At 43.0% G+C, this 15,112-nt stretch overlaps 1 protein-coding gene across 1 annotated transcript in view; it reads left to right on the top strand.

Moving 5' to 3' along the window:
* Positions 1–15,112, top strand: part of LOC142350986 (uncharacterized) — a 64,068-nt gene that overhangs the window by 25,244 nt on the left and 23,712 nt on the right. Inside the window, exon 7 of the mRNA XM_075403017.1 lies at positions 6,258–6,350. Coding sequence (XP_075259132.1) covers positions 6,258–6,350 — 93 coding nt within the window. The remainder of the gene's footprint in view (positions 1–6,257; positions 6,351–15,112) is intronic.

The following is a 15,112-nucleotide window of genomic DNA, read 5'->3' as shown; positions in this document are numbered from 1 at the left end:
ACCGTGCAAACCGAGTCTATCTGCGAGACTACCGGCCACCCAAGAGTTACTGCAGGCGGTATCACACAAAACTAAAGCCTTGGTATCTAAACCGGACGAATTGACCAACTGCAATTCAGTCACCTGAAGGAGCCCCTTAACATCAGTAACAGATGACATTGTTGTGGTCTTATTAGGCTGGAGTTGACTAGAAGCTGCTTTACTTTGCCCTGTGTTGCCAGAAGGTTGAATGGTATTGGAGTTTGTCGACTGTTTTGTTGGGAAAGCCCTATCTGCTCCATGCAATAGTGTGTTATGCGAACTATTGCACCCTTCTGCTCGGCACTTTCTTGGTTGAGGGCACTGGCGGAAGGTGTGCTTGTCCCGTAAGCACGAAAAGCAAAGTTTGTTATCCGCCACCAACTTAGCTCTCTGGGTTGGAGTCTTTTCCTTGAAAACTCGACACTCCCATAGCCGGTGGTTACCTTTGCATACAATGCATCGAAAGTAAGTATTTGTGGAAGCAGATGGCATTTGCTTCTTTGTTTCCCTTTGTTGCGAATTTGATGCAAACACTTTTGAGGCTGTCTTGGTCTTGGTTACTGAAGTCATGTTCTCTTCAGGTTTGGCCTTGGTTGCGCTTTGTTTCATAAGATCATGGGCCTCAGCCTTTTCTTTAAGCCAATCGTTAAAGTCTAGGAGGGTAGGCTTAACCCAGTGCTTCTTAACCGTAAAGAGTGACCATGACTCTTTCATGTTTGGTGGTAACTTCTGTACCGCTTGGTTAAGTAGGGAAGCGCTCTTCAAATCGGCATCATATGATAGTGACTTGAAAACCCCTACGAGGCTGGATATGGCTGCAGAATAGTTAATGATGTTATCACTATTGTGCATTTTGAGAGGCTGAAAATTGCTTAGTTTATCCAAGTGTGCACTTACGACTGCCTGTGGCTGGCCAAATTTACGTTCTAAAGTCCTTAATGCATCCTTGTACATTAAACCACAGTAAGCAAACTCGTTGATTGCAATCTTTGCTTTACCGGTGACGAGGGTTTTGAGGTATGTCAATTTAACGTCATCAGTTAGCGATTGCGAGTCAATCGCGCTTTTGAATTGACCATACCACTCGTGCCATTGTAATGGATCGCCATTATACTGAGCAAGTTTCCATTCTGGCAAGGGGTCATTTTTCTTGCTGGTTATTGCATCAGCTAATTCCCTAATCAATGACGCATTGTCCGGTATCGGAGGGACAGGTGCAGACACCTGCGGACCACTCCAACTCAACGGAGTGGGCCCAACATAAGGGTATGTTGGCTGAAAAACCGGAGTGGCCAGACCAGGTACAATATTACTTGTAGTTGCAATCGGGTTTTCCTGATGTGTGCCGGATGGTGATTGCATATCAATCAAAAGGGGTGAATTCGAAAATATTTGTTGTGGAAAATTAGTAACTGATGGTGCGATGTGTGCCTGTATATTTGGAGCAACATTATTTACGGTGGTAACGTCTTGGTTGACTAATGACGGTCTGTGCTGTGGAAAACGCCAATGGCTCATATTTGGCACAAAGTTTTGGTCAAATGGGATAATGGGCATATTTGGGACAGGAGCAGCAACGGAACGTACAGCTTTGTGTACTTTGTTATTATTATTCCGGAAGGTGTTGTTGACGAGAGGAGGATTATTCAAAGGGGCGTGTGGGATGGGAGCAGTGAGGTTAGGTGCGAAGACTGGGTTCGGAATCGGAAGGACGTTAGGATAAGCGGGTTCGGAGTTGTGCTGTTGAATGTTTGGACTTGGTGGGGCGCTTGGGTGCAGGGGAACGTTGATTGCGGGGGCTGGATGATTTGTTGTCGGAAAAGGAGGAAGAGTGGCGTTTGGTGCTCGGGGGGCAAAATTAACTTGTTGTCGGGGGCATATACGCTGGGCCGAATTATTCTCGGGCAGACTTGATGTTTCAGGTCCCCTGGATTGCGAAATTTGAAAATGTGCATTGGGAAAACCCTCGGTTGTAATATTCTGATTTTCTTGTGGCGCGAACGTCTGTGGTGGAATGGGCTGTTGAATAGGCGGTGAAGAAGCCCCTGGGGCGTGTACAGAAGGCGGCTGACTATCCGCGGTTCCTTGGTTAGTTATGCTTGGGGGCGCCGTGCCTTGTAGACCTGTATGATTCATTTGCGCCCTCAGGTGCGCCTGGTACATCGCCTGTGTGTTAGCAGCAGCCAAAAAATTTTCAGGTGGAGTATAATAGGGGTCGAGTTGCTGCAAGGTCTCATTGCTTAAAATGTAATTGCCTCGACAATTTTTTGGGATGGAATGCCTTGAAATTTCAGTGTTCTGATCTTCCACTGTTTTGCCGTTGTTGTGGCTAGGACATTCTGGAGGGTCAATCATAACCTTTGGTTCGCTAGTTTTCTCCTCATTGTGAAAATTTAAAGCAAGTGAGGTGTTGATCCAGTCTTGGACAGCCGTTTCACTTCTCATTGAGCTCCTGGCACTTGCAGTTGTTTCAGATTGGCTACCTTTAGAAACGGCGTCCAGCAATTCAAATTCTTGCAGAGTTGCCTCTGCCAAACGTTTCCTGTTGTTTTCCTCCAGTTCATCTAATTCCATTTGCTTTTTCTGTTTAGCAAGGCGAATGGCTGCCTCATTCTGTTTTTCAATTTCTTCGCGCTTCATTTTAGCAATTACGTAATCATGTTTACGCTGACTGGATGTTTTTGACGAGGTCATAATTGAGGGAAGTCTAGAACGAATGGAAGCCCTTGGTTCCTGGAACTCACTCACTTTATCATCAGCTGTGTTGATGTAGTTTCGTGCTGAAGTGAGTATCTTGTCATTCTTAGTTGTCATTGCTTCCAAGTAAGACTCTAATGAAGGAACAAGTGCACTTGGATCTTCTGTTTTTCCAGCAAATGCAATCAGGTCCTCAATTTTGTCTACAACGGTCATAAATGCTTCGTTGCACTTTGTTACTAGGCGTTCAACTTTCACTCGCCTACTTTGACTATTTATACAATGAAGAATATCTTCATGTATAGCATGCAATTCAGCTTCACGCTTTGACCTGGCAGCGTACAACTTTTTGACTTTTTGATCAAGACTATTAGACATCACGATGTTATTATTTCTAAATACCAGCAAAACTACCACAGCACACGGTTATCTATTATATGCACACTCCAAAGAAATCAAATCCACGCAAAACAAACCCAACGCAAACGACCCCAGACACAGCACACTGTAGACAGTCTGTAAAACAAACCACCCAAAGAGCAAAGAAGGTCGTCAAGCACACTGTGCCCGACAAAAATAGAAGTGGAGCGCTGAACGCTATGCGCTCAACGCGGAGGGAGGCAAAGGACACACGGGAAGTCGAGCGAGCAACGCGCGACGAAACGGAGACGTTACGGACGGGAAGTCGAGCGAGCAACGCGCGACGCGACGGAAACGGGACAGACGAGAAGTCGAGCGAGCAGTGCGCGACGGAACGGAAACGGGACGTGCGGGAAAGCGGGTGGAGAACGCGCTACGCAACGAAACGGGACGGTGGGAGAGAACGGGCGGGAATTGAGGTTGGATAGAACTATGTTAGCAGACCACAGCAAAAACTCAAGCAAACAACCTAGCCGTAACTCCAGAACAAACTTAAGTCACACCCCAGGAAGAAGGAGAGAAACTACTGCAAGACACTCAAACATAGTTCATAATGGGTTTATAACGACAAATTTAACGACAAACTAATTTACGGCAATGCAGTAGTACACTAAAAGAATGAAAAGGTCGAGAAATTAACTAGCCGTAACTCCAGAATAAACTTAAGTCACATCCTAGCAAAACCCAAACCAAAACAAACAATCAGCATACTAACGGTATTAAACAAACTACAGCAAAATTGAATAAATTACAATAGTGTATTTGTAGACTAAGATAGTTCGAAAAGTCAAGAAACAACCCAGCCGTAACTCGAGAATAAACTTAAGTCACACCCTGGAAGGCAACAAGACCAAACCAACTAGCAATCATACAGGTACACAAAAACATAAAGCAGCAAAATAAATATACTTCAACAGAAAGGCTAGTAAATTAGTAAAGTTGAAAAGTCAAAGGGCAATCCAGCCGTAACTCGAGAATAAACTTAAGTCACACCCTAGAAAGCTATAAGACCTAAACAACAAACCAGCATACTAGCATACTCAACATACTACAGCAAGAACAACAACATACTTCATCACATATGACATACTACATCGAAAATCGGAAAAGTAGCGAAGAAAAATGAAAAGCAAAGTTTTGGGAGAGCGACGTTTTTGAGAAAAAAAAAACGGAACACGGAGAATTGGAATGTTAAAGGGCGAAAAGGATGCGGACGAAACGGCACATAAACGAGCAACGAGAAAAATTTATAGGGTTTCGATTTTCTCTGTTTCAAATTTTTTGTTGGCCGGAGGTTGTAAAAATTTTCTTGTGTTTATTGAGTTTCACTCAATTTACGAGCCTTCTTGATGAGACAAATAATTTTTTGACAAATTTGTCAAATTTTTTTGTCTTTGTCCAATTTTTTCCAATTTTGGTCAATTTCTTGAAAATTTTTGATTACGGAACGGTAATCCGGTTAATTGGACGGTTTTATGCCTGAAAGTACGGTTTATCAATATTCAATATTGATATTCTATATTTTTTTGATTTGCATCAAAATTGACCAAAAATTTTTAAAATTGGACAAATTAGCATAATTTTCTCTCAATTTTCTCTTTATCAGAGGTTATTCCTTGATCTACGAACCGGCTATATCATTTTTCTCGAATTTTTGGTAAATCTACCAAAAATTTTCATAATTGATGTTTTTTCGTCTCAAAAAATACGTTTATGGCCCCCCTATTAATGTTTTTTACAAAGATTAGTTAAATTTTAAGACCAAATGCAATATCCAAAAAAACAGTTCAAGGGTTGGGTCTCTTGCCGTCTAAATCAATATTTACTTTAATTTACTGCCACAAAAATAATTGTTCCGTTCTTACAGTTTTGTCGTTTTCACAAAGACACTGATGCGGTTTAATCTATTGTAGTAAGCAAAGCAAGGCGTCAATTTATCACAAGCCATGCCACAGATCAACCTCATCAATTTTTTTCAATGTGTCGTCAAGAACAGGCCGTTGACCGTTCCTGAAAAAGCAGTTGTTGCTCGTTTCTCAACTTCTTTATCAGTCGTGTGTTTGCAATGACAAGCTCTCTCTTCACTGCAGCTTTCACGTCGTCTTGAATCCATTCCAAATCATTGTGAAACTTCGTCTACGTGCGGTGTGCACAAATACTCAGCTGTTTTTGCACACTCGGATGTCAATTTTTTGACACCAACGGATCCATCATTGTAATTTAAAGGTGTTTCAAGAAGCTGTAACAAATTGTCTGGAACTCAATAAATTGGACAGCACTGAAAATCTGTGATATTGTAATCATAACTGTCAATTTCATCAGTTAATGACATATTCGTATGTCGACATTTACTCCTATTTAATAACCTTATTGCGACATTTACGCTAACAAATGGTGTTCGTAAGCGTCGCGGTACCAAAATGTCTCTGATAAAACAATTTCATAATCAGTAGATCGATTTCAATTCGTTTCAAATGTAAAGTATAAAGCAACGTATAGCGAGAAATCAATAATAACAACGCATTAAGACTATAACGTATTAAGTATAGTTCGTACATAGCAACAAGTGAAACTTAGGCGGCAAGGTTTTTTCGATGCTCTTTTACTGGTTTTTTGTCTGATGTTATTGACGTAAAATCAGTTCGTATTCAATCGGCAATTGTCTAGAAAACCTAAAAATATTAAGCCGAAAACCAGCTTAATCGATACATATCATGGTTATATTTACTTAAAATTAGGTTAAATGAACTTTTTCGGAACTTTCTACGTATATTAGAACGTTTTATACGCATTTAAATTCGAATCTAAATACTCAATTCTGATTGGCTAATAATATCTCGCTTACTTATTTATTTCGTAACATTGCTGATATAAAACGGTTCAAATTTTTGGCTTTTTTTCAGGGGAAATTCTATATGAGGAAAACTAACGGATATAACTCCTTTGCAAAACCGAAAATAAAAGAAATTAAATTAAGTCTCCACAAAGCAGTGGCAGTTGTGCCAATCAAAATAACTTGAATTCAAATCAGTCGTTAACGTTTTGCTCAGAATTTTAAAAATAAACACAATCCAAACATTTAATAGGTTATATCATAGGAAACATTGACTGTTTTCCAGCTTTTGGGACAATGGGTGGAATCAACTCTTCTCTCACAGAATGAAACGTTCATTCCTTCACTACAATTCGAAAAAGCGAGCCAGCAGCTTTGGGTGAGCTTGGAAGTCTCTTCTCACTAGTAGTAACACTAGTAACACTAGAAGTAAACATATAACTTGGTAAACTTATTGTCATTTCGAACATAGATATGCTACTAACTCATTTAATTCATCGATATCCGAGAACAAATAATACTTGGTCTATTTCAAAACTGACGATTATTATCAGATATAGAGCAGAAAATCGGTTGTCTTATTCGAAGCAACCATTTTAAATTCAAAATTAATTATTAAACGCTATCAAACAAAGTTTGTTGCAACTATCTCAGTTATGTGGTCTTTTTGACATTTTTACTGGACCCTTTTTTTGTCTAAAGCTTCTTACTTTTCATTGCCAAAAACGGGATCGGCAAGAAAATCCCAGAAACCTAAAGTCATTATGTGGCTGAGCATCTCTCTTAGATCTCTGTCTTAGATTCCCCAGGTGTACAATTCATCGAAGCCACTGAGAATACATAGTGTAAAATGCAGTTACACCGCTCCAATCGCGCCCCAACTCCCACTCCAGCTTAGCCCCCTCGTGTCCCCTCCAGCTACCCCAAATCTACCTACCCGTACCGAAGCCCCAGAGCCCATCAGGCCTGATTTAGAGATTTTCCAGAGACCAGGTCTTGGCAGAGAGATGCCAAGAATTGGGTAGCGCAGCCAAGACTTGAGACCCCTCTGGGCAGAGAGAGGCCAAAACTTGGGTTTCTGGGCAGCACAGAACCCAAGTCTTGGGTTTCTCTGAGCAGAGTTAAGGTTGACATCATAAAGATGCGATGTTTTTCATTTAATGAGGGCAACTCGCTTACAGATTTGGCACTCAATTACACGTTTTCTGTCAAAGAAATCATTTTCAGGGAAAATTCGTGAACGTCACCCAATGACTTAGCGCCTCTCTAGGCAGAGAAAAATATGTCTTGGGTTTCTCTGCCAAGTCTTTTCATGTTCACTGATTTACAAAATAACCCCGTAATAGAAGTAAAAACTGAGTGTTTTATGTCTAAATAAGATCCCTGCTTATGTATTATGTCTCTAAAAAAGGTTAGCTGTAAGTTGAAGTTCCAAAGAAAAACGATACGTTTGCGGGTTAAGTGGATCAAATAAAATTTTGACTGTTTCACACATGAAATAATATATAAGTTATTTATAAACCCAAGCTGGCTTCTACCAATGCTAACGGCTCGTCGGTTGTCTGAGAGCAATTCACCCTGCTTTACCCGGTTATGTTCTTATGATCCAATGTTGGAGCAGCAAAACAAGTGTTATTTGTGAAATGAGTTCAACCAAAAACACTTCCGATCGTTGACCAAATTGAGAATTTATTACTATAATACAGCATAATAGCAATTCAGATAAAGAATTAAGTGGCTAAGTGAAGAGTTGGCCGACTTTCATTCTTATAGGAACAACCGGAGTATAGAAAAAACTATAGGAACTCACGTGGTGCTTACCAGCTTCGTTTTCAGCGGGCGAGTCCTTCGATCAGACATATTCAGTGTAGCTGAGAAGTAAAACAGTCTACCGTTTTGGAGTTTCAATTCAATCTTTTCGTATTATGTAGCAAACGATCAAAATCGACTATAAATCATCATGAAGCAACGTTTAAGTTTTGGCGAACACAGCCACGTATAAGTATCGTACGTACATAGCAACGTAATAACATTGGTACGATAATAGCAACAAGTGAGAGTTTAGACGGCAAAGTCTTTTTGCTCATTTAACTGGTATCAGTCTGTTTTTGATAATTGTGATCAACGCTGGTCACCATTCTATTCGAAACCGTGCAAAAAACCAAAAATTATTAAGTTCAAACGATTCTTACTTGATAGGTTTAATTATTAGGTTTAACGAAATTATGTTATTTGCATTTTTTCCGAGCTTTGTACGTAAATTGGAACGATTTCTATGCGTATTTAAATACTCGATTCTGATTGGCTAATAAAATGACGCATTTTGATATATATTACACGCTTTAAATCTATTTAGTTACTAACATCCTCCGGCCCAGAAGAACATGCTGGGAGAATGGGTACTAATTTTACAAGCGGGCGAACGAGCGATCCAGAGGACGTGCGCAATACGGCGGAGCGTGCGACGCTGTCGGAACCGTAACGGAGTTCAGTGATCCGAGCAGTGGGGTAGTAACCCCTTGGGTTGGTTTCTTCAACTACCCAAACCAAATCACCGGTCTTAAGGTGATGGTCGGCAGGCGTCTGCCACTTGGAACGTCGGTTCAGCGCCGGAACGTATTCTTTGATCCAACGAGACCAAATAGCGTTAGCGTAGGACTGCGCGCGGGCGTAACGTTTACGGTGATCAAACTCGTCTACGCCAATGATGGAAGGGAGACTACGTGCTTGGTTACCGAGGAGAAAGTGATTAGGTGTTAATGCGCCTAGGTCGGACGGGTCGGCGCTTACGGGCGTTAACGGGCGTGAATTAAGTGCATGATCGACCAGGCAAAAAGTGGTACTTAAAACCTCATCTGTGAGGCGACGTGTTCCAAGGATTGTGTAAAGTACGCGCTTGAAACTACGTACTAGCCTCTCCCAGATGCCACCTTGGTGTGGCGCACTGGGCGAGTTGAACCTCCACTTGATGCCTTTGTGGGCAAGTTCTACAGCGATGTTGATGGTGTTCCACTTTTCGATGTTCTCGCGTAGTTCTTTTTCCGTGCCAACAAAGTTAGTGCCATTGTCTGACAAAATAATGGCCGGTGTACCTCGACGTGAGACGAAACGCTCCACTCCCATTACACACGAACTGGCGTCCATGGACGGAACAATTTCAACATGAACGGCACGAGTGGTTAAGCATGTGAAGAGGAAACCCCACCTCTTCTCGGTTGTCCTACGCACAGTAACGTAAAACGGGCCGAAGTAGTCGACCCCAGTGTTTGTGAAGGGAGGAGACTGGTATGCGAGTCTTTCTATTGGGAGGTCAGCCATGATTGGTTGGATAGTGGCGGCTCGAAGTTTTCTGCACGTAAGGCAGTTAGATTTAATGGAACGTAGTGAGGAACGTAATTTAAGGATGGTATAACGTTCTTTTACTTTAGCCAGCAGGTAGTCAATACCTTGATGATGATGTTTAACGTGGGTGTGCCTAAGGAACAACTTTACAAAGAAATGGCGCGCGTCGAGAACGATAGGGTGTTTTACATCAAAATCAACTTCAACCAACCGTTTGATGCGGCCAGCCGAACGAATTAGACCATTTGGTCCGACGAAGGGTGAAAACGGGGCAATACGGCTACTCCGTTTAACGTGTTTATATTCCTGGAGATCTTTCCTTTCGGAAGTAAAAGATTCTCATTGAACGAGATACTGAAGATGACGCTCGGCTTCGTCAAGCTCAGTGGGATCTATGATGCTACCATCGGCATTACGTTAACATTCGTGTGAGGGTAACAGCCGGAGTATGTATGCAGTTATCCGAAGCAACTTCTGATAAGAACTGTACTTATCAAAGGGAATTAAATGCGGGGGTGGTTCCTTAGTTGACTTGGTTACGGATGCGGCCAATGATGTATTGGTTTTTGTCAGTTTCCTTAGTTACTATACCAAGTTTGATGTTTTTAACTACTTCGATGCTTGGTTCGAACGGGAATTCCTTGGTTCTTAAGATATCTGGACCCCTCACCCAGCTACTTGATTGCAAAACCTCAGCGGACATACCACGAGTACCGGCATCTGCTGGATTATCGTTTGAGGCGACGTGGTTCCATTCGTCAACGCTAGTGTGTTCTAAAATCTCGCATACGCGGTTTGCAACAAATATTGGCTGCTTGCTTGTGGAGTTGAGCCACTGCAAGACAGTAGTGCTGTCAGTCCACATATAAACTTTGTTGACATGCACAGTAAGGGCTCGACAGATATCTTGTTTCAACCGAGCGGCCAGTAAAGCAGCTTGCAGCTCTAGCTTTGGAATTGTCATCACCTTCATAGGTGCTACGCGAGCTTTACCCAGGACAAATGCAAGCTCTGTTTTTGGCCCACTAGAAGTGTTTACTTGGGCTCGGAGGAATGCAACAGCGCTGAAGACCTCTTGGGAACTATCGCCAAACATGGGTAGTTCCAGGTGTTTAAAGTTTCCCGAAAAGTAGCTCCTTGGTATAGTGATTTCTGCAAGCTTGGGTAGTTCTACACTCCATTCGGGGAACCTTTCAACAGTGTCTTTTGGTAATTCTTCATCCCAGTGCTGCCCGCTGACACGCCAGATGTCCTTTAGTAACAATCGGGCACCAACAGTAAATGGTGCCACTAGGCCAATGGGATCAAACACCTTAGACACTAGGCTCAATACCAAGCGTTGTGTTAAAGACTTAGTTACAGTACTGGAGGTACCCCGACTCACAACTAGAGTATCATTGTTGTGATCCCATTTCAACCCAAGCACGTGCGAAGAATCCTCCTTAGATGAGGCAATTACTTTTGGTTCGGTAGACTGAGTTGACCCATCAATTCGATCAGCCAGATTTGGTACATTGCTTACAAACTTAGTAAGCTTGAACCCACCTAGATGGAGAAGTTGCACCAACTCCTTCGATCTTTTGAGAGCCCTCTCAGGTGACTCCACCGAATCCAAGTAATCGTCCATGTAGAAGTTTTCTAGGACGGCATTGGTTGCTTCCGGGTACTGAATAACATTGTCTCTGGCCGTGCGTTGCAGTGCATAGTTAGCGCATAAGGGCGAGTCTTTAGCCCCGAATATATGGCGCGTGTATTGATACACTACAACATTTGTTGTGGGGTCCTCCCGCCACAAAAAACGCATTGATGGCTGGTCACAGTCAGGGACACCCACTTGGAGGAACATACCCTCAATATCTGCGGACACGGCGAATTGATGCTGACGGAACCTAAGTAGTGCGTGGATTAGGTTTTGGAGCAGGTCGGGGACAGTGAGCAAAGATTTATTCAAAGAAGTACCTTGGAACTTTGCTGCACCATTTAATACCCTACGCACTTTCCCCGGTTTGTTCGGATTGATCACGGGATGATGTGATAGGTACCACTCTTTATCCGACCGCTGCTCTACCTTGTGAGCATCAGGGACTGTTTTCAAGTAACCTTTTTCAAGTCTTCACGGATGGTATTAGCATAAGTTTCTTTCAATGATGTATCTCTCGAGAGCCGCTTTTCGAGAGACTTGAGCTGTACCAGTGACGAAAAGTAGTTATTCGGGAGCTGGATGTTGTCATCAGCCCATAACATACCGACATCGTATCTTTGGCCGTTATGGAAGGTTGTTGTTTCAAGTATTTCCTGCGCGCGAGCATCCGCTGCGGATCGTGGGTCAACTTGCTTGAACGCGCCGTACGATTCCATATCATACCAGGATTTAACCTGACAAGCTAATTCAAAATCCTGTTCAATACTGGCTTTGAAACACACCGAGACTAAACTTGAACTTGACGGGAGTGGGCCACTTAAAACCCAACCTATGGGTAAGCGGACGGCGAACGGTGAGCACTTTTCGTCGGCTGAAAAATACTCTAACGGGCGGATGGCATGGTAGACATCCTGTCCAAGTATCATCTCAATTTCTCCATAGCTATATCTTACTGGATCTAGAACTGCCAAATGTGGGTAAGTTTCTTGCATGGACTTGACGTCAATGATGTCGGAACCTACGTTTAATGTTTCCCTCACGTAGGGACGCACAGTGAATGCTTCGGAGTCTTGGTCTTTATGAGGTGTCACAGTCAATTGAACCACCTTTGTGTCTTTGAGTTCTTCCGCGTTTATACCCTTGACGGTCAGTTTTAATGCGGTACCCTGCAAACCGAGTCTAGCTGCGAGACTATCGGACACCCAAGAGTTACTGCAAGCGGTATCGCATAAAACCAACGCCGTAGTACTAGTACCAGAAGGGTTAGTAACTTTCAGTTCCGTGACCTGAAGGAGGCCTTTGACATCCGTCACGTAAGACAAAGTGGTTGTTTTGCTTGGTTGCTGTTGACCAGTAGATGGCCTACTTGCGTTCGACTTCGAAGTATCGATGTTGTTGTTTGTTGAGGGTTTAGCTGGAAAAACCCTTTCAGCTCCATGAAGTAAGGTGTTATGGGAGCTGTTGCAACCATCTTTCCTACATTTACGGGGACTTGGGCATTGCCTAAACATGTGTTTATCACGCAAACAAGAGAAACAGAGCTTTGCCTCAGCCACGACCTTGGCTCTCTGTGTGGGGGTCTTTTCCTTAAAGACACGGCATTCCCACAACCGGTGGCTGCCTTTGCATACAATGCAACTAGAGATTGATGTTGACGGAGATCTCTGTTGCGGCTTAGGGTTACTCTTCTGTTGCGTATTTGCAGCAAATGCCTTTGAAGCAACTTTTGATCTTGTTACTGAGTTGTTGGTATCCTCAGTCCTTGCTTTAGTTGCGGTATTCTTCATTAAATCGTGCGCTTCAGCCTTCTCTTTCAACCAATCGTTGAAATCGAGAAGGTTAGGTTTCACCCAATGCTTTTTGACCGTGAAGAGTGACCATGACTCCTTCATGTTGGTTGGTAGCTTCTGTACGGCAGTGTTGAGAAGCGCAGCACTCTTTAAATCCGAATCATATGACAGCGATTTAAATACCCCGACAAGACTTGAAATGCATCCCGAGTGGTTAATGATGTTATCGCTATTATGCATCTTCAGTGGTGGAAAGCTGTTGAGTTTGTCCAAATGGGACAACTTCCATTCGGGTAGCGGGTCATTCCTCTTGCTAGATAAGGCGTCAGTGAATGCCTTAATCAAGCTTGCATTTTCAGATACTGGCGTTGGAGGCGTGGGATACGGTGGGCCACCCCAACACAATGGTATCGGAGCAGTATGCCCGTATGTTGGATGTATAACCGGCGTGACGAAAGGTGGCGCGATGTTAGTAGTTGTACTAAAGGGGTTAACAGGGATGCTACAGTTAGCTGCGTAGTTGCTATTTGGATTATGTTGTGCACTCATTTGCAAGATGGGATGGCTGATGGTGGGGTTAGCTGTGCTTGGGGGTAGGTTAGATTGAACGTTGTTATAGACGGTTGCATTATTTTTCGCCTGGTTTACGTTTGGGAGAATATTTTGAGGAAAACGCCACAAATTATAATCGGTGTTACGGTTAAGGGGAAGTTTGAGTGCGGTAGGGCAAGGTAACAGGCGGGCTTGAGGTGAATGGACAATGTTTTGTTGTGGAATGTTGGGGACGGATAAGTATGTTGCTGTGCTCGCTGGAGGGGGCGACGGAATCACGGGAGGCTGAGGAATAAAAAGATGTTGAGATGGGAACACGGGAGGCGGGTTCACGAGTGGGTTTAGAGGTGGAGGGATATTATGCGGGGAATGGGCAATAGGGACTTGTGTTTGGTGTGGAAAGTTACTTTGAGATGGATTCAGTAGTTGCGGAACATGATGCATCGACTTGTGTAATTGACCAGGCACACTGGAGCTTTTCGGACCCAAGAACTGATTTACTTGTGGGTTTGTTGAAACATTAGGTACAAAAATGGAATTAGTTGGTGCCATAACGGGTGTTGGTGGCCGGGGAGGTTGCATAGGTGGTTGAGGTGGTGGGAGTGCGACATTTTGTACGTCGACTGGTACTTGGTTAACTTCACCACTGCCTGAGGGACTATGTGCCCTTTGATCAATGAGTGATTGCTGCAGTTGAGCCTGGAGATATTCCCGATACAAAGCTTCCTGCTGGGCAACAGAAACTGCCACTCCTGGCCGTGTGTACTGAGAAAGCATTTCAAGATGATGTAAGTTATCGGCAACATTACTTGGGTTTTCTGGAGGATTACTAGGGGAAGTATCTTTAACAGGAGGGTCGGCGGTTGCTGAACCAGGACAAGAAAAGTTTAACTCACTTGAATTACCTGCTGGAAACGAATTTACCCAATCCTGAACAAGTCCCTGACTTCTATCTGATCCCCTATCTTTAAACAAATTCACTTCACTTGAGTGGTGACTAAACAATGAATAATTATCCATTAAATCAGCCTCATCCAATTTAGCTGCTGCAACACGCTGGCGGTGGTCTTCCTCCAATTCTTGAAGTGCCATCTTTTCCATTTGTATTTCAAGCTCCTTTTTTCTCATGGCAATTTCGTGTTTTTGTTTAGCGAGGCGCATGGCAGCTTGTTCTTGTTTCTCGGCCTCTTCGCGTTTTAGTTTTGCCATGAGAAATTCATGTTTACGCTGGCTAGACATTGATGATGTTGTTCGGCGTGAACTTCTCTTAGATTGGCCTTGAGGATTAACGCCTTCACATACGGTGTCTCGGTCAGCAACTGAGTCAATATAGCTTCTAGCCGCAAGCAAGAAATTATCATTGTTCTTGGTTTTATCATCCAACCATTGCTCAAGGACAGGGTAAATTGAATCTGGGTTCTCCGCTTTACTGGCTAAGTCAAATAGTTCTTCATTCTTCTGCACTAGTTTACTGAAAACATCCTTCAACTTAGAAACCAAGCGTTCAACTTTAACCTTCCTGTCTTGACGATTTATGGCATCTGTGATGTCCTTATGGATGTTACATAAGTCAGATTCTAGATTAGATCTTGCATTAAAGAGCTTTTTCAATTTTTCTTGATGTTCGGCCATGATTTTGAAATGGCTAATTTATCAATGTAGAGTAACTTTCAACCAAACACGTGAAATGAGGGTTATACCGAACCCAAATGACGACGACTTGATAATCAAGACGTCGAAGAGCAGAAAAGAAGTTACCGAGTAATGAATTACTCGGGGAAAGTGGGTAAGAAATTATAGATTGCGTCTAACGTG

The sequence above is a fragment of the Convolutriloba macropyga genome, chromosome 12 (assembly GCF_964194025.1).
Source record: "Convolutriloba macropyga chromosome 12, txConMacr16.3, whole genome shotgun sequence".
NCBI lineage: Eukaryota > Metazoa > Xenacoelomorpha > Acoela > Convolutidae > Convolutriloba > Convolutriloba macropyga.
The sequence above is the reverse complement of the archived record's forward strand: the minus strand, read 5'-3'. Positions and strand labels throughout refer to the sequence as shown.